Source organism: Anoplopoma fimbria, chromosome 6 (genome assembly GCF_027596085.1).
Source record: "Anoplopoma fimbria isolate UVic2021 breed Golden Eagle Sablefish chromosome 6, Afim_UVic_2022, whole genome shotgun sequence".
Taxonomy (NCBI): Eukaryota; Metazoa; Chordata; class Actinopteri; order Perciformes; family Anoplopomatidae; genus Anoplopoma; species Anoplopoma fimbria.
In genome coordinates, this window is record NC_072454.1 from 19,304,734 (window position 1) to 19,324,839 (window position 20,106).

The 20,106-nt window shown below is 45.4% G+C and overlaps 1 protein-coding gene across 5 annotated transcripts in view; it reads left to right on the forward strand.

Moving 5' to 3' along the window:
- Positions 1-20,106, forward strand: part of fgfr2 (fibroblast growth factor receptor 2) — a 39,086-nt gene that overhangs the window by 16,087 nt on the left and 2,893 nt on the right. For 2 of the 5 annotated variants that reach the window (XM_054600570.1, XM_054600575.1), the window contains 12 exons: positions 717-840; positions 5,220-5,410; positions 6,620-6,764; positions 8,561-8,760; positions 9,471-9,610; positions 11,826-11,947; positions 12,805-12,915; positions 13,922-14,112; positions 14,934-15,056; positions 16,156-16,226; positions 18,909-19,046; positions 19,690-19,795. In XM_054600570.1, the coding sequence (XP_054456545.1) occupies positions 717-840; positions 5,220-5,410; positions 6,620-6,764; positions 8,561-8,760; positions 9,471-9,610; positions 11,826-11,947; positions 12,805-12,915; positions 13,922-14,112; positions 14,934-15,056; positions 16,156-16,226; positions 18,909-19,046; positions 19,690-19,795 (1,662 nt within the window). Of the gene's footprint in view, positions 1-716; positions 841-5,219; positions 5,411-5,705; positions 5,845-6,619; positions 6,765-8,560; positions 8,761-9,470; positions 9,611-11,825; positions 11,948-12,804; positions 12,916-13,921; positions 14,113-14,933; positions 15,057-16,155; positions 16,227-18,908; positions 19,047-19,689; positions 19,796-20,106 lie in introns of all 5 variants that reach the window. The other 3 variants (XM_054600572.1, XM_054600574.1, XM_054600571.1) reach the window with 3 other exon arrangements.

Sequence of the window (20,106 nt, forward strand, 5' to 3'; positions counted from 1 at the left end):
AGCATTTACTACATATGCTAGAGCTGTTCTGATAGAGTGGAATAACAGTTTAAACAGACAGTTATGAAATTAACTCACAAAAAGATCCGGTGATGCTGAACGAGTCTGAGGTTCCTGGTTAATGACTGACGGCTTATGAGGAAACACATCTCCCTGCCAGGAAAGTTTAGGAGCAGAATATGTTGATGAAGCCGCTAATGTCGCGTCCCTTTCGGCACACTCATTACAGCGTGACAGAAAACAGCCGTGACGGAAATGATAGAGTCAGGCTGTCAGATACACTGCGGGCAGCTCGTTTCTCTCTTTTTGTCAACAATTGTTGGACAATAGCTGTACCTGAGCCCAGCCCTGTGGCATAATCTCTCCATTGTGTGAAATGTAGGCCTGTACAAGCAGCAGCCACAGTCTCTCCTCAGCATTGAGACGGAAACACTATTGTTAGCTCACACCTGTGGATTCCACACGGAGTGAAACTATTTTTTTGTGTGTGCTTGAAACTGCTTAGGGTGGAGTTTACCTGGGGAAATCATCCACCTCAAAAATTGTTTTCCAGCTTTCACTCTTCCAACCAAATCCCTAATCTAATTTCTAATTTCATCTTTCTCATTAAGCACCAGCTCTTTATGTCTGTTAATGTCTCTGTATGTGCGTGTTTATTAGCGTGCGTATCAATGGCTGTGTCTGTGTAACAAAAAACTCTTTCCTCTCATTCCCAGGTGCGTAGCCAGCACTGGACCCTGATCATGGAGAGCGTGGTGCCATCGGACAAGGGCAACTACACCTGTCTGGTGGAGAACGAGTTCGGAGCCATCAACCACACCTACACCCTGGACGTAGTGGGTCAGTACTGTGTGCAAAAAAACACACCCTCAGGCTCAGAGTACACCTGTGAGGTCAATTAAGTTAGAGTAGGGGTGGAGAGGGAGGGAGAGGTGGAGGAAGGGGAGGCAGGCAGAAATAGTTCTCACAGGGAGAATAGTGTGTTTGCTGTTTGATGGCCCAGGTGCACTCTGGATGCAGGTGCAGGTCAAGGAGTGCTGCCAAGTGTGTGGGAGCTAAAGATGCATGTGTCAACAGTTTTAATGTATTTTCCGTTTATTTATATAATTTGGGTTATAATATCATATATTCTTTTATTAATTTTGGCGAATCCTACATTCATTATGGTATTATGTGTTAATGGTCAAATTCTAGTGTATGTATGAGGTAGTCTTCTCTGTTTGAAGCACCAACTTGGTGGCTGTTTTGTCCGTAACTCCAGGCAGGGTAAAACTTACTCAAATAATTATTTTTAAAAGTAAATTTAAAGGTTCAGTTCACCCAAATCATACACACACAAAGAAATTATCTCTAACTACTTTTTAGTGAAAACTATTTCCTTCAGAAACTACTGACAGTGAAGTTTGTGGAATATTTTGAGTAACAGGGAACCTGTCTCTGAAGAAAAAACACATTTTCGTCCAGTTTTTCATATGCTCTCTATGATTGGAGCACCAGAGTCTTGGCCAATAAAACAAACTATCTACATGGCTCAATACCACAAGCGGTTATTCAAAACATAGATGCTTTTTGATGAACTGACGCTTTCAGGTCGGATAAGGTATTATTGGGACGGATGATCATTTAGGACACAGAGTGCTGACCTCAGCACTACTGTATCAGAGCGAGTTCAGACCCAACTCAGTCAACCCCTTGCCATGACCTTTGGAGCGTAGAAAGCAGAGTGTTTTTCTGCTCAGTTTGCAGAATCGATAGACTGCGGGGACAACAAAAGGAGTGGGATAAAGATAGATCAATGTGTAAGAGCGCATGGTAACTTTGACATCAATTTGTTGCGGGTCCGCTCTCCTTTGGTCTCGCTCAAATCACAATACAAACAATCAGTGCACATCAAAGTTTATCTCACCAAGTTATTCTTATAAAGGCTGCTCAATAATGCACAGATAACTCTGACGGACATGCAGCTGCAGCAGTTTGATTCACAGAAGAGCATTTAATAGTAATAATGTATTTTATTTATATAGCACACTTTAAAATACAATAAATTCCTGATCAGAAGTTTTGATAAGCCCCTCCATGGTAATCAGTATTATTATTTTGATTATATCAGATGGAGGTTGTTTACCTTAGGGTTTTTGCACAATGAGCCTATGGACATTTTCATTGCCATTCTGTTCCCAGGGCAACATCTCAGAACCCAGTTAACTCCCTGTCAGCTCCTGCATCAACGAACATTGCAACGGGAAATACAAAGGGACACGTTTAGAATGTTTATGTTGTATGTCAAGTTTAAAAAAGGTCCATAGGCACATGCACTCAAACGAGCTAAGGCCGGCACACGCACACACATGTTCCCCAACTGCGGCCCCCTGCTCTGCTCCCCTCTGGAGTTAGCTAAAGCTCTCCTTCAGACTGCATATTTCTGTTTTTTTGTTCCGTTTTATTGCTGAGCAGTAAACCCCCTCCACGTCTGGCTCCTCAGCCACTGCCCCCTGCAACCTCTTGCTTCATTTTCCTCCATTATAGTGGGGTGGACAGTGGCAGGGGAGGGGGGAGACAGAGAAAAAGGAGGGGAAACAGAGACAGAAAAGGCTGTTCTTATCGCTCTCTCTTTTTTTTGTTGCCCAAATGATCTGCAGGATCAGCTATTAAAACCGAGAGGAACCGGTTCAAACTGGCCCCTGTAGAAAGGGCCGCAGTGGGACGTCCACGAGCAGACACACATGACGAGCACACACAAACGAGGAGTCAAAACACGTCGGCTCTTTCAATCAGAGATGTGGCAGCCAGTCGCCATGGGGCACTTTGTTGGTAGCCCCATGCCATCCTGTGCCATGCTAAGCGCTCTTCCTGTGCCTCTGCCCCTCCCCGACCCTTAGGGCCCCGTGTGCCAAGCCGCCAGGTTACCCAGAGTTCAGTGGTCTCGCATGGGACACCATGGAATGCCCCTGGTACGTCTCCTCGCGCTTCTTTCTCCCACCGCCGCTGCCATCAAATTTCTCCACTAATGACTTAATTGATAAATGGATTCAGTTTTGAAACGGGTCACTACATATGGGTCACAGCAAATCCTGAAAAAGAGCCGCAGCAGGGTCTCCTCTTTCATTACATTTAAAGTTCATTACAAGTCCTTCATTCAAAATCAACAAACTTACTTAAAGTATAAAGTAAAAGTACTCAATCTGCAGTGAAATGACCCATCACAGATGTATTGTTCTGTATGACAAATAAAATATACTTTAGTTTAATGGTTCCCAACGCAGTGGTTGGTCCTTCCAAGGTTCACAAGATAAATCTAAGGGGTCGTGAGATGATTAATGGGCGACAGAAGAAAGTTCTGACATTCAAATCTGTTTTCAGTTTTTGGAGTTTTCTCTAGTATTTGCTTTTCGGTGAAACATTGCATGACTTGACCTCTTTGAGCGTTGAAGTTATTGAAACCATCTGAGATGCTTAAAGGGGCCACAATCCAAAAAGGATTGGGAACAAGTAGTTAAATATAATATGCAGAGTATTTTAAAAACTGCAAAGTACATATATATCCTCTGAAATCTGGTGGAGTTAAAGTATAAAGTAGCAAGTAAAATACAAGTAAAACCTGTACTAGTATTTGAATAAATGTACTTTGCTACATTCCACCTCTGTATACATGAAAACATATACAGCTGTTTTTGTCCCCATTCCCTCATTTCAAGCTACAAAACAGAGAGGACAACATGGCTACGTTTTTCAAATTCTTCTTTTACTATTTATTTTCCCGTCATCCTTCGTGTCCTTCCTTCCTTGCGTGTAGCTTTCTTGTGTGAGGTTGATGGGCCGTAAAAGAGCTTCTCTGACCACACACACACACACACACACACAATATTCCTTTTTCTAATTTAAGCGCGAGTTGCTCCACAAACTTTTATTGTCTTGGGGTTTCTCCATATTCATGATGTGGCCTGTTTTATCGCACTACACGCCCATCTGGTCTGAGGTGTCGGCCATGCGGCTCTAAATGCTCCAGCTAACATTTGGATACAGCTATAATGATGGTTATAATGAATGTCTCATGTCAACATATATCTTTTTTTTCTTTTTCTTTTTTTAGTAAATCTATATCATGCCTGAGAGTATTCTGTTTGGTTGGCTTGACAAAGATTCAGCGACAGACTGATTTAAATGGATCACCTCTCTCTGTCAGGGAAAGATTGAGAGGGCGAGGAGATAGAGATGGAGGAGGAGAGAAAAAAGGGGGGTGGGGGAGGAGACAATAAACAAGGCGAATCCTAGGAATGTGCAGGATGGAGGAGGGAGATGGGAAAGGGTGGAGGGAGGGGTGGGAATCATCTGATCTGACAGATTTCAGAGAGATGGAGCAGGAGGGCAGGCAGACATATGGAAGGAGTCTCTGCCTCCTAGTTCCTGCTCTCTCCATCTGTTGATCCCTTTTTTTCTTCCCCTCACTCATCCCGCTAATTTACTCTCCCTTTTTTAAGCCCTCTTTAACCCAACCTCACCCTCTGACCATCCCCCCCGACCCACCCCCGACCCTATACACACACACACACACACACACACACACACACACACACACACACACACACACACACACACACACAAAAACGAATTCACTGCACCTACCTTGAGGCTTTGTTTTGGAAAGGCAATGCAGCGCCCCCAGGCTTAGTGATGTCATTTTGTGTGTGTGCGTGTGGTGGGAGCGGGTGGTTGCTGTCAGTGTGGGGGTTGTCGGGCTCCTCAATGTGGTCGTGAGGGCTGGGTAGTGTTTGAAAGGGTGCATTGTTCGACAGGTCTCGCTCTGTTTGGATTCGCAGGCCAAATGTTTGCTTGCAAAAGAATGCAGATAGCTGGAGATGGGGGGGGGCACTATGAAGGTGTTTCTCATTCCAAGGTTGGCACAGAAGTTCTGCTTAACCCCCATCCTTCTCACATGTAATATATACATCATATCTTTTAATGATAAATGCATCCACTTCTTTGTTTTGCGCAAAGCCTCTAAAAAAAGAAGAGGCAGCGCAGTCGTCATTTTACCTGTCAGGGTTGCTGTGAAACATTCACTCTCACAGTACGTCCAGTTCTGCTTTTGCAAAGATAAACTACTCTGTTTGATTCTTAAAGGGAAATACCATTTTTTTAAGACATCCCTGTTGGTCTATGTATCCGTTTACCCTAATGAACCGGACTCCGATAGTTAACATTTCCCTCCCTCTCAACAGAACGGTCCCCTCACCGGCCCATTCTCCAGGCTGGTCTCCCGGCCAACATCACCGTTCACGTTGGGGAGGACGCCCGCTTCGTCTGCAAGGTCTACAGCGACGCCCAACCTCACATCCAGTGGCTGAAACACATCGACCAGAACGGCAGTCGCTACGGCCCCGACGGACACCCTTACGTCCGAGTGTTAAAGGTAGGTTCCTGCACTTCCTCTTTTAGATTTCATTGTCTTGATTCAAGTCTTCCTTCTTTCTTTTTTCTCCTTCATTTTCTTTTAGCAGTTGGAGGTGTCATATTAAGTGAACTGATCATTACAATTCCTCCCTTATTGATCTGATAGGTTTCTTCCATGCTGGCTCTTGGTGGCGATTCCTGTACTCTCCTCTCTCTTGTTGATTCAAATAGTCACTAAGTGTGTACGTCTGTCATTCATTCTACATATCTGTCTGATTTCACATGTCCTAAGTATGTGTGTGTGTGGATTGCAGCGTTCAGGCATTAACAGCTCCGACGTGGAGATGCTCACCCTCACCAACGTGACGGAGAAAGACGCTGGGGAGTATATCTGTAAAGTCTCCAATTATATAGGCCAGGCCAGCCAGTCGGGCTGGCTGACTGTCATCCCAGGTAACCCTCGAGACCTGACCCCCACCCACCCTCCCTCTCTCCCCCCTGGTGTGGTTTCCTGGGCTTCGTCCCTGACCCTGCTGTGCTGTGCTGGTCCTGCTGGTGGTCTCTTGGTGGTCCCTGGGCTCACAGACCTTCTCTCCTCCTAATGTTCGACCCTTGTGTTTCAGCTGCTCCCTCCGCTGCTCCATGGAAGCACTGGTCGGACCTGCATACCTAGACACAGCTGGCATCTCACTTTGTCTTCTCTTACATTCTCTCTCTTGCAAGCTGTGTCAAGATGGTGTATGGTGTTGCAGTGCAGTGCTCTCCATGATCTCTGTGTTTGTTTGTGCATGTGTCCAGTCCAATGAGTGGATTAGACTGGCTTCTGTTAGAAGGTTCTGTTGGTGACGGGAACCTTTTGGGTTTTTTATTTCATTTTTGGTGTATTGGTTCTCATGTTTTGGTGGCATACTGGGCTCTATCTGTGTTTATTAAGCCTCCTACTCCTCCTCCTCACCCTTGAAAACTCCCAACATCCTTTGCTCTAGATTGGACCTCAACGATGGACGCCATCCAGCACATCTTATTTCCCTCTTGGTGTTTTGGGTCTCATTTTTTTTTCTCTCTCTCTCTCTCTCTCTCTCTCTCTCTCTCTCTCTCTGTCCCCCCCATCTTCCTCTGTGACTTGTCCTTCTGCTCTCCACCCCCCCTTTGCTCTCATCTTCTTCCCTATTTTTCTTCTCATTCTCCTCCCCCCCTTTCTACTTCCTCCTCTTCTCCTCCTCACCAGACCGCAGGTGTTAACACCACAGATAAGGAGATAGAAGTTCTCTACTTGCCCAATGTAACATATGAAGATGCTGGGGAGTTTACGTGCTTGGCGGGTAATTCTATTGGGATCTCCTATCACACTGCTTGGTTGACGGTGCTTCCAGGTATATACACTCGTCTACTGTTCTCTCTTCTCTTTCTCTCTGGCTTGTCTAAAACAGTTGGATTATGTCATTTCAATGACCTCTGTGGAAGGCAAGTCCTCCCCCTGGAGTCTCGAGGCACACGGCTCAAATATTAGATTACGGCTATGAACCAGCATAGTCAACATCCAAGCTGATGTAACATAAGAGCAGGGAGCAAATATTATATTATATTATCTGGATTGGCGAGCTGTTGAAAGCTCAGAGCGGATAACGGGGTAGTTTGCATACGACTTATTATAACTCTGAGACGGAAGTGGAGCTCCCAGAGCAGCTTGAGTGTCTCCAGACTCCAAAATGAGGGGAGGGTTTGCTGCCCAACTTCTCTTTTCCTTCTATTACATATCTCTCCTGCACCTTGGGAAAAGTCTTTTGGTGCCACACTTTTGTTCTGAATATGCATGACAAATAAGTAATTTCTTTTAACTCTCAAAATGTTCTCCAACCCTTCCCTGGCTCTGATAATTGAATTCTTTTAAGAACCTTATTTCTGTTTGGAATAAAAATCGAAAGGTTAAGCTTAACAATCGCTTCAAGTTGGCTTGCCTTTCTCAATTATCAGGGCCAAACCTCTCTCCTCTACTACACAGTGAATGACTCATGCATGTGAATGTTTGTTCATTTGTGCACTCTCATTTATCAACTCGTTTTATCTTATTTTTGTCCGTTGCTGTATGTCTGGCCTGTAATTATGCATACCAAAGGATCAAATACATAAAACTTAGTGTCAGCATCCGCACAAGTTCACTCCAGGCTAAACAGACAAAATGTCTCTACTCAAGTTCTAGTCTAAAGTTGGGTGGGCATCAAATGAGATCGATGAGAGTAGTTTACTGTCTGCAGCCCGCGACGGACAACCGGTATCAACCCTCCCTTAATGTCGTAAGCAGACGATAGTTTTGTTTCGCCTGTAAACAATACAGCATAATGATCACAGGTGAGCCATTTCCTCTGGGAGCAATATGTAATTTTTATTGCCCTTGATGTGCTCTATCTGCATTGATGGCGCCTACGAGGCTGTGGCTTCTTGTCTGTGCGCTGTGGGTTTTTGGTCCAGCAGATACAAGGCAGACATGAGAAGATGTAGATGTAGCTTCACCTACTGCTGGCTGCTTTGTTGGCTGTGTGGCATAAGAGACTCGTTTTTGGTCGGGAGGGTTTTGCATTATGGAGCAGTACATGTCTATAACACAACACACACACACACACACACACACACACACACAAACTCAGCCCATTTCCTCGACAGGAAGTTCAGGCCAAATACAACCATGAAGGACACCGCTCTCCCTTGTTTGTGATCTGAAGTGAAGTGTTTATAGTTCCGTTGTCCGTGGGTGTGTGTTTGTGCTTGTGTGTATCTAACATTAGCACAGAATGCAGACATATGCAGACCTGGTTGTACTGGCTGAGTCAAGATTTAGAATCTGTTAAACCCTGTACAGGCCTGTTAGGTTAAAAAAAAAAAAGTAGGAGTGCTGCCGTGGGAAAAAGAGCGAAGAGAGGAGGATATTACAAAATCATTTGTGTTTAGTTTGCCTGACGAAGGCAATTACATTAACGCATGAGTCATCTCCAAAGCATTTGTCTCTGTTTGCCTGTCTGATACCCATGTGTGTCTATTCAAATGGAGAACGTGCCTGTCCGTCACCCATACGTGTTTGTGTGTGAATGTGTGTAAGTGATCAGTGAGAGTCTTCCTCTAACTTTCTTCCCCTGACCTCCCTCTCACTGCTGACCCTCTATTTTACCCTCAGCCCTCGAGAAATCCCCAGGGCCCCTTTCCCCAGACTATGTGGAGATCGCCATATACTGCGCAGGCGTCTTCCTCATCGCCTGTATGGTGGGCATTGTGGTGGTTTGTCGCATGAGGAACACCGCAAAGAAACCCGACTTCGGGGGCCAACCAGCGGTCCACAAACTGAGCAAGCAGATGCCTCTGCGCCGCCAGGTAACAGAAAGTAGATAAAGAGTTCTAAAGGCATTTAACACCCCTAGAGGAGAAAAACACACACTGCAAAAATACAATGTCAGACTAAAAACTCTTATCTTATCATAAATAAATAGGAGGCTATGGTTGCATGGTTAATCGAAAATAATAAAGAAATATTTAGACTTTTTATACAATTAATATATAATGTTGTGGTATTTTAAACAATCCACGTCACTTAGAGGGCATGCATTTTTGAGCAAGTTAGCCCTGCTGCCCGAAACTGCAGGCAGTTTCTTTTTTTTCTCTGTGTGAGCCATGCTTTTCCCCTCAAGGGAAAACAAAAGGTATGCTCCAAAAGGTACAAAAAGTGTTGGATTACACTCTGCGGAGAGACTGGTTCCTGTGTCAAGGTAAGTTTAAGCCGGAGAGACGAGAGACGAGCGAGGCTGGACCATCCACACATATTCATCAAAAAGACTGATGTCGCTATCTTCTTAATGATCATTGCAATGTAATCTCTGGACTAAAGATAGATTCTACTGTAATGTTGAAGCATTAACCGAAGAAATTTAAGATGAATTCATTATAACCAAAATATCTTGTTATTACAATATAAGTACCTCAGTCAATCACGCATATGCACAACAACTCTGACTCCTCTAGTGATGCCTTGGAGCTTTATTTGTCATATGAACCCAGACTCCGGTGATCAGCCAATCTCTCCCCTCCTTTAGGTGTCGGCTGACTCTAGCTCTTCCATGAACTCCAGTACGCCGCTGGTACGCATCACGACGCGGCGGAGCTCTGCGCACGACGACCGAATCCCTGAGTATGACCTCCCCGAGGATCCGCGATGGGAGTTTTCCCGAGACAGGTGAGGGCCGTCTGTTCCTCACGTACATGATTATTTGCTGCCTCGTCCTGTGTTGTCCACTAATTTTGCATCAGAAACATGTGAAACTATAAAGCAGACTTTTGTGATTCTGCTCGTTTCAGTGCTCATGAAGAATGATGTGTTACAAACAGTAATTATGACCTAGCCCTAATTGCAGGTTTTACCATTTTACAAAAATGCAAAGTACATAATTATGTAAATCCGATTCAGCTCCTGCATAAAGCATTAAAAAGACAAAAATGCGGATCTACTATGCAACACCACTTTTATCTTAAAGGGGTTATTGATAATAACAAACTCAGCATTCATGGCTGCATACAGTACCTGTTTGACATCATGCATTACAACTTTCAGCTCTACACCCTTAGCTATTGTCTTCAATGCCGACTATCTAACTATCTTTGGCTAACAGGGCACATAACAGTAGCTGATAACACCAAGATTACTACATAAAGCACATCTGTCTGATTGTATCTGGGCTGCTGAATGATCAGATAACCATTGTTCTAGGTGAAGAATGCCATTAACAACGATAGACAGCAGGCAATAACGACTAACTGCTGAATAACGGTTGTGGTTTCTCAGATAAAGGCTGCTGATTCATCTGTTGGTGCTGTAGTAAAATGACCTGATCTTGGCACCGTGCCCCATGCCTCATCATTACAAGTGCTGCCGCGTCACACTCTCACTCACACACATAGTCACACACATGCTTCTGATGGTAAGGGAAAGGAACGGTGCTAATTACTGGTTAGCACTCGCAGCTTTCATCAGCATGTTAGGGCTAGGAGTGTTTGCTCGGCTTCATACCAGAGGAATTAGCACCGCTAGGGTTTCGATTTGTCACAGTTGCAGCGGCCGGTGATAAGCTTTAGTGTGGATTTAACAGGAGAGCAAAGGTTAAAGTTGATTAATACCCACTTGAGGCCTCTGCATTTGAAAGAAAAGGGAAAATCCCAAACCATAAACACAAAGGCCTGTCTTTTGTTGAAATGGTTGTAAAAAGCAGAAAAATATTGCTTGGATCTTAAATTCTAACATCACTGATTAGTGAAAAAAACCTTCTGATAAAAAGCTAGTCTCTCTTGTGCATGCAGAATGGTATTCTGGGAAAGAGTTTTGATTTTAATCGATGAGCCCAGCAAACAGGATGTTTTATCAAGGCTGAATAGATCTCTGTGTGCCTCTCTGTTTGGGTCTTTATTCCTCGCCTGTCATCCCAGCGCCTGAGGGATCATGTTGGGATTGCGGAACGCAGAGGAATGCTAACGTTTGCGTTTTGCGTTGAGGAAAAAATAACATTGATTATGTGTGGCTGGACGCACAGAATGGATGCCATTGAGCGTGGCGAGTGTGTGGACAGATAGAGGATTGTGTTACTACGGCAGGGCGCCGGCCTCAGGCTCTAGGCTTTGCGGCATGCGGTGTGAGTGTTTACATAGCCAGGACACTGGGCCGTAGAGGGTGGGGCTACACCTGTCAATCAAACCAAAAAAGCACCAAGGTACACTGCTAGTTCAGGGTTCAGATAGTGGCTGAAGCTCTCATGGATAGTTGTGGAAGAACATGTGAGTCAGTACAATTCCCTCACCTTATGAATCAGTGACACATCAAGTTCGACATAAAGTTTAACACATCAGCGATTATCACATGGCTCACAATAAAAAAGTGCTTGAATTTCCATCCGGTATCGTAGTCAGGCCCATCAGTATGGCAACACAAAGCCAGCACCCCATCCGTCACAGGCTAATGTGTCAGGGCTAAGCTAAGTCCTGTGTAATGACTTGTAAAGAGTGTATATTGGAACATGCCAAGGCAGGGTAAACAGTTTAGAAATGAGTTCCTCTCCCTGGCTTTATCAGGTGATTATCGCTGCCATGTCTGCCTTCAAGTTCCTACCTACTGCCCTGGCACGGGCTGCAGTCACCACGCCAATAAAGCACTCACACAGACACAATCTGATCGAAACAGAGAGCGCGATTTAGTAAAGAAAAAACAAAGGGTGAGGTTGAGAAACTGGCTTGGTGCCTGGTTTCATTACCTCCCTAGCTCTATCTAACCTGTTTATTTCCGCACAGGGAGTGAATCGATGCCACAGTCTAGGTCAAGTTGATGAATTTCAGTTTGGGTTTCAGCAGCTAAACAGCTTCCTGTCTGCTTTTCCCCTCTATGTTTATCTTTCTGCTGGCTACAGGTTGACCCTGGGCAAGCCCCTAGGTGAAGGCTGCTTCGGCCAAGTTGTAATGGCAGAGGCCCTGGGCATCGACAAGGACAAACCCAAGGAGGCTGTCACAGTCGCTGTCAAGATGCTGAAAGGTAAGCAGGTCTCCTGCCGCTGCACAATCACAGCGAGCTTGTAATGGTACACGTCTTGCTTCAAATCAGACCACAGGGATAAGACGCACACTGCTTCATTATGTCTTGTGGGCAACCCGAGTACATTTTATAGGTGATTTATGCTCCGGTGAGGGTTCAGCAAAGGTGCGAGGCGGAGCCCGGGGCTGTCATTATTATTCGTTATTGGCGGTTGCTGAGTGACGGCTGGGGGGGGGGGGCTGTGTAGGTGAGGGTTAGGGGGCAATCACATACCTGACCCCAGACCAGCAGCTGGCTGGAGCTCAGTCAGCACCAGCACAAAGAGGCAAGTCACACTAGCAGCACTGCTATGATTAATGAAATCATGAGGAGGGGGCACTGGGTTGGTTTGGGGTAAGGGGGGAGAGGGGAGCGTTCAGATCAGGTACAGCAGCAGGCTATTGGACCAACCTTGACAATGGAAATTTGCTCTTTATGACCACTCCAGTTAAGGTAATGGTCCAGAGGAATGCAGGCAATGCCATTCTGACGGTCTGGATAACTGTACCGGCTCAGTCAGTCCCATGAAAAAGGAGCTGTGCATCAGATAATGAATCATGATTGAGCGTCTTTAATTCCTCCTCCTCCCTCCCCCCTGGCGCTGAAAGGATGCCTCTGTAGTCTGTGCGAGGAGCTTCCCTCGCTGCAGTAACTTAAGCCCACATTGTCTGTCAGCCGCACTTAATCAGAAGCACCTACAAAACAAGGTGTTGTCTCACGGGGCATATATTGGGTCAAAGGGAAGACCGGACCAAGCTGTGATTGTTTTGCTGAGGTTTCTCCCTGACAACCTTCCATCCTACTTCTTCTGTTCTTAGATGACGCCACGGAGAAAGACCTGTCTGACCTGGTGTCAGAAATGGAAATGATGAAGATGATTGGAAAACATAAGAACATCATTAATCTTTTGGGGGCCTGTACACAAGAAGGTGAGTAGGGACGGGACACAACATATCACATCATAGAGTACCTTAAGAATGGGGTCCACTTAGAATATTGTATCATTTGTTGGTATAGTATTCAGTCATCTGCCTAGTTAAGTTGGTTATAATGCTGCACTTAAGGTTGCCACACACGTCAAACAAATTAAAGAAATGTGTCATCAGACTACATAAGAAGTAGTGAAGGACAAGGTGGCAGCATCTCAAAGCCTTAGTATGTCACATGGAGATGTTGATTGGATGTAAAGAGTGGATGATGCTAAGCAATCTAAGAACGTTTTTGATGATGGCGTAAAAAATGAAGATAAATAATATGTAGTCCACTTGCAACTATGCCCATTTTCCAGAGGTGGAAAGACTACTAGAAAGTTGCACTTAAGTAAAAGTAACGTTACCTCAAAGTACTTGAATAATGTACCTAGTAAAAGTAGTTTGTAGGTCAGTTAAGTTATGTTACTGCGTTGCATAAAAAATGAGACTACACCCGTCTGCACCATAGTTTTATGGTTTTTACACAACGTGTAGCGTGTGGTGTCCTGTCCATTCTCACACAGTAAATCAGAAATTTTTCGTTTGAAATTTGTGTTTACTCTGTAAAGGACGCGACATGAAATGTAACAAGATACAATACTTTTTTAATACGTAATATTAAAGATAAAAAAAAAATACTTTAAACTGTTTCTCTTCCCCTGCCCTCTTCACACAGAAGAGTGCCTTTTCAGTCCCCGCAGAAAATTATGATTGACTAAATTTCAGTTTTGGAAATATGCGGGGTTGCAACTTTAGACAGTTTGGCCATTTGGAAGGTGTTTTCCATTCAAACTTTGTTTTTCCTCAAAATTGAAGTCTTAACATTCAAACGAGAGGTGTCCTCCTCTTTAAGCGCTGTATTAACCATTAAATATTCCTTCTGCATTTGGTTCAGTGTCACTTATTCTCATTTATGGGAATCATTTATGCTCAAGAGGTAATGTGGGTCTTTTCTCCGCTGCAGGTCCCCTCTATGTGATAGTGGAGTACGCCTCCAAAGGCAACCTAAGGGAGTACCTCCGGGCCCGCCGGCCGCCCGGTATGGAGTACTCCTATGACATCGCCCGGGTCTCAGATGAACAGCTTACTTTCAAAGATCTGGTCTCCTGCACTTATCAGGTGGCACGGGGCATGGAGTACCTAGCATCACAGAAGGTAAGAACACACACACACACACACACACACACACACACACACACAAACACACTCATAAATACACAAAATATCCTGTTCTCACATCAGTCCCCTGCTGGCTGCCTAGACAGATCTCAGTGCCAGCACACAGAGAGCATTTGACGTGCTGTATCCATCAAGTTTTTATGTAGATAGCTTTGCATGTGCGTCACTGTGGGAATGTTGTCTCCTAAAAGACACTTCTCTGACCCCCCAGCCCAAATCCCTGCATTGTCTCTCATTCAACCACAAAAGCCCCTCTGTGTAGAAGAACTGCGAGGGTTCTCACAATGGGGGTACAGCCATGTTGGCCAAACGCAGGCTCACGCTCCCTCTCACTGTTGGAATGTGACAGAGCATACTCTCTCTCACACACACACACACACACACGCACACACACACACACACACACACACACACACACACACACACACACACAAAAACGTAAATGCTTGCACATGCGCACTGATGCACAGAAACGACTTCGGCCATATATGCGCTAAAGTATGCGAGGAATCCTTGCTTATCCAGGCACGCTCATGTCGGTGCAGTCATTGTGGCGTCATGTTACGCTGTCAAGTGCTGCCTCTGTGCATGAGATTTCTGGGTGATTACAAGCACCACAAACATCTTAACACCATTCCAAATTAAGTATACACCTGTTTCAAAGTTGATTTATTTATGGAGTGATGTAACTGTCTTATGCCTCTCCTCTCTCACTCTTTCCACTCTGTCACCTCCCCTCTTCCCCCTTTTTTTGTTTTCCTCCCTCCCCCTCTCATGTCTCACTCTCTCCATCACAGTGTATACACAGAGACCTGGCAGCCAGGAACGTCCTGGTCACAGAGAGTAACGTCATGAAGATCGCTGACTTCGGCCTGGCCAGGGACGTCCATAACATCGACTATTATAAAAAGACGACAAATGTGAGTCCATCGACCTGCGCGATGTTCACATTGAGGGAGTAGAGCGTTTTATTTGAGAGCCGCAGTGTGAGATTAGTCCACCCTTCTCTCTATTTTCTCTAATTTCCCTCATCTTTCTATTCCGCTCTTCCCCTCGGCTGGTGTCTTGGCAGAAGCTGCAGGTTCCCAGGCAGCCTATGAATGTAGTGCTTCTGGAGACTCTGCCTTGTTTATCCCTCAGTCTCTTGTTCCTTTGGTTCCATAGACACTTATACAATTAGCCAGAAAAAGAGAGACAGAGGGAGAGGGGAGCGGCTTAAACGTAATTGACATTTCCATAGCGGCCCAGTGGTGTCTTTCTTTCCCACCGCAGAGCACCATTGCCTGCACATCCTCATTTAGTATGCATGGATGGCCTTTCATCGCATGCAGAGAACTAGCTGACAACAACAACAACAACAACAATGTGCGATGATGTCGATGGTAATGATGATTAGGACAATGACAGCAGCGACAATGATGATCACTTGCGTAATACTAATCTAGTAAAAGCCATCATTGTAGTGACACATTTGTTTTATTTCTGTTCCTTTATTTCTGTTCCTTTATGTAATGTATGAAAACCTACTCTATATCTTTGAATATATACTTCTTGTTTCTCACAATTTTTCCTGCTTATTTTTGCTGTAGTAAGCTTAGTATTTAGGAGACGGAGGACTTTTTTAGGTGTTATCCATCCATTTAGTAATTTGGAATGTCTGATGAGATTATTCTTGCCATTAGCCCGCCACACAGATATTGACCAAGGTCGCCTTGTCAGCAACGCTTAGCTTCAACAGTCAGTGTTTTAATGGCACACAGAGATAAACTCTTTCCTTTATCTGTGACCCTGTTTATCAGCTCTATTGCTTTAACAATGTAAACGTTCCTTTGGGAAATCCTCCTCCCAGACAGCCGCTCTAGTGCCTTATTCCCCAGGCTGCTTTTACATATCGGCCTATCCAGGAATAATGAGATCTCCCGGCAGCAAATTAATTCAAACACTGGGCAAGAAATGAAGAAATCCGGGGATGAGTTGTGTGTAGATTTTGTTTGACCTCGCACCTGTTTATGTCCTCAGGGTCGCCTCCCGGTAAAATGGATGGCTCCGGAGGCGCTGTTTGACCGGGTCTACACACACCAGAGTGACGTGTAAGTATAAAGGTTTAGTGTGTTTGTGCGTCCCACAACCACAATTACATGACAAAAAATCCATTTACAAACACCAATGATGCAAATAAACCTTCTCATAGAGTAAAACACACTATCACTGCTGTTTTTAAGATTTCATTGTGTTTGGCTGAAGCCTGCAGTTAGACTCAGAGGGCTGATTTTCTGGGGGGTGTGTGAGGTGTTTTGGTGCAGCACTGGTGAGTGTTAGGTGGGGGGCTGGCTGCCTATAGGGGGCCGGCACTGGCCGGTCTGTGGCAAAAGTGAGGATTTCACGCTAGACTTGTAGCCAATGCAGTGTTACTAATCTGACCAGCTTCAAAGGGCCCTGCAAGGAGCCCATAGCCCACCAGTCCCCCCCCCCCTCCCCACCCTCCCCCACCAACTCACCCATTGCTCCTCCGGATCGGCTCGGAAGTTTCCCCTCCTGTTGGGCCTCCGCACATGTCTAAACGCAACAATGCTGCGGCCCTCCAGTGCGGGCCTCATCCTCATCCTCCCTACACCCTCCTCCTTTAACCCCCTGCCATCCCCCCTCTTCTCTCTCCTCTACTCATTCAGTTCAACACTTTGAACATGTGGCTCATCGTTTTGGAGCCGTTCCATGATCAAAATAATCCCCCCCTTTCGCCCCGCTGTTCTTATTTTCATTCATCTGGTATGTGATTTGCTGACCCGTCTCTGTCTCTCTCTCTCTCTTTTTTAAGTTCAAGAGCTCTCATTCTAAAAACAGAACAAAGGGAGAGCGTCCCTCTCTTTTTGGTGTTTGAGTCTTATGCGTCCTGACAGCGTTGTTTGAAGTTTCTGCTCCAGACAGCGGCGGCAGAAAGCGTATGTGGCAATTAGATAAATGCCTTGCATGCTGACCCCTGGGAAAGAAGATTTCGCGTGTGTGTCTATGAGTCATACAGCAGTAGCACACTAAACATAGCGCTCATCCAGTTAAGCACTTGGATAGAGACCTCGCTACTGTCCATGTTTGTGTGTGCACGTACACATCATGCCCTTCATGTTCCATGGCGCAGCATCAATCAATAACCTGGGGGAGTACAGGGGACTGAGTTGGGGGGGTTGGGCGGACATGAAGTGCCTACTGTGGTCCTTTCTATCAGCTCGTTGCTAATTACGTTTCATCACTCACATTTAGTAATTGGCTTTTTCACATGGCGCACGAAGGGAGAAGGAAGAGGAAGGGAGATCGTTGGTGAGGTGGAGGGTGGTGAGCTCGCACTCAAACGTCAACAGAAGCGTGGGCGATCCATACATGACATCAGATTAAATGAATACATGAATTCCAATGAAAGTTGCCGCTTGCTCTTTTGACAAATAGGCCCCAAGGGGATCCGGCTCTGGCTGGCTTAGGTGAGGGGGAAAGAGTCACGGCTCAAGCCCAGAGAGACGGCATCATGACCAGGTTGATGGAGAAAAACCCTCACTAAATAAAACAAAAGTCAAGCAAATGCATTTGTTTGTAGCTCTAGCTCCTATGCCACGTTTCAGAGCCTTGAATTTTCATATTAGGATCAGATCCACTGATGCATGTAGATCATGTATTGACAGTGTTTCTGATATTTGTATTCATGTTGCTTTCTGTCGATATGGAGAACGTACAACCTAACTGCTTAAAATATGAATGTAATGAGATTTGAATACGCCTTCAGAATACATAGTCACTTTGATACTGATGGGTAGTTTATGCATCTAGTCTGCTTGAAATACACAAGTGCTTTCTAGTAAGGCCAGATGCCGGATCGGCTAAAGTCACCCGGAGCACGTTAGGTCTGCATGTTTATTTGGCTAGTCAAGGTTGGTTGCGGGCCAACGGCACAGAGCAACAGCTTGACAAGCACCGACAGACTGTTACAAAGTAGCATAGAAAGGAGAGACGAGTGTGTCAACAAGTGGAGAGATACAACGCAGTGATAGAGGCGAGAACAAACCCAGGGCTGGTTGTGTAAACAGATGGAGGAGCTGATAAACGCTCCGACCTGCCTGTCCATGCCTACTTGGCCTGGTTGGACCTCTAACGTGGCCGCCCAAATGTGTACGCGCAGATTAGCGTTTGTAAGCGTGTGATAATACGGCCTTTGTGTGGACATGAATCGAGCATTCTGTCAGCGCAACACTGATTCATCTGAGACACTGTGGATCCAAACTGTCCAAAATAAACATGCAATGTGACAGATGATGGAAATCAGTGGAAACTCGTTGATATTTAACGACCAGGACACCAAGGATGAGGAAGTAGCTAACAGTTAAGAGTCACTAGCCATCTCCGGGCCTCTCCCTCCGGTTTTGTAGGCCGTGGGTGGTCCACTGTTTGTTTTGGTGTGGTGTGACTGGACAATGCCAGCCTGTGTGATCGGGGCCAGCCGGGCACAAAAGCCATCATTGAGATCAGCGCCAGAGTGGCACTGGGAGCGGGTTAACGCTGCAAGCCACCGGACGGCAGAAAGAAGGCATTGACACCACTGTGATCACACTGTTGAAGTTTGTTTCCAAACTTTGGCCAAGGGACTCTATGTAAATGATCTCTAGGCCAAATAAAAGGCCCTAATGTTATTTAAAGTTACAGGGAGCTCTTGAACACTATTCCATGTTTTCGTTGTCATATTATATTCGTAATGTATATATATATATATGTGTGTTTTTCTGTCTCATCAGCTGGTCATTTGGGGTGCTGATGTGGGAGATCTTCACCCTCGGGGGCTCCCCCTACCCTGGCATCCCTGTTGAAGAGCTCTTCAAGCTGCTCAAAGAGGGACATCGCATGGACAAGCCTGGCAATTGCACCAACGAGCTGTAAGAGTTGTTTCTTCCAAAATTGACATCCACACTGACCACACTGTCACCCCCAAAACACACTAGCTCCTACACCCAGACTCTAATGCCACCCCAGTCTCCATCAGATCCATGACTCCGGGGCTCTGTGTCTACTCCGCACAGCTGTGACTGGCTGCTATCAGTGTCCTCATTCACAATAAGCCCTTAGCGGTCAGCGGACAATGGCACAGCTCTGCCGCGGTGCCACACTGAGAGAGTTGATGGAGAACAAAGTACAGACACAATGGCAGCGCAAGACAAACACAAATTAGAGTATTTAGAAAACCCAAGACACTGCGAGGCATGTGTGTGATCAGCAGCATGCCATCAATATTGTCACCATTATTGTTGGCAGACCGGAATAAATTTAAAAATGAGATGGTTTCAAAGAACACCTGCTGTTTTGATTCATTTTTTGAAACGGACACCAGAGTCCAGAGCCATAAATCATTCAGCCAGCCAATGTTGAAACTTGAATACATGGTAGATAAGGAGTGGCACAGCTTGAGTTTGGACAGGCTAAATAATGCCTGCAACACTTCCCTGAATGATTCCGTTCTCGCTCCCTTAATCCACTCTTCTCTTTAAGTAAACAGGTACTATTTGTTTTTTTCTCTTTCAGGTACATGATGATGAAAGACTGCTGGCATGCCATCTCATCCCACAGGCCCACCTTCAAGCAGCTAGTAGAAGATCTGGATCGCATCCTCACCCTCAACACCAACGAGGTGAGTTCAGCTCTCTCACTGCTCGTTTACACATGTTCTTGTTCCATAAAGTTTCTGGATTCAGGGTGGTCAGAAATCATGCTACACAAACCTTAACTTTTCCTGGCAAGTAGGAGTCCGGTATTTCATAACAATGACACAGGATAATATGATACATTCCTACACACAGTAACACGTTTCTCAGTCCAAACTAAATAATGCTCGTGCCAGTGCATGCAGAGTTCAGCAGAATGTTGCTGAAAGCTTTAGGAGCATTAGCAGCCACGTCGCTGACAAAAGGCCTACATGGGGACCAAAAAAAAAATGGCCGG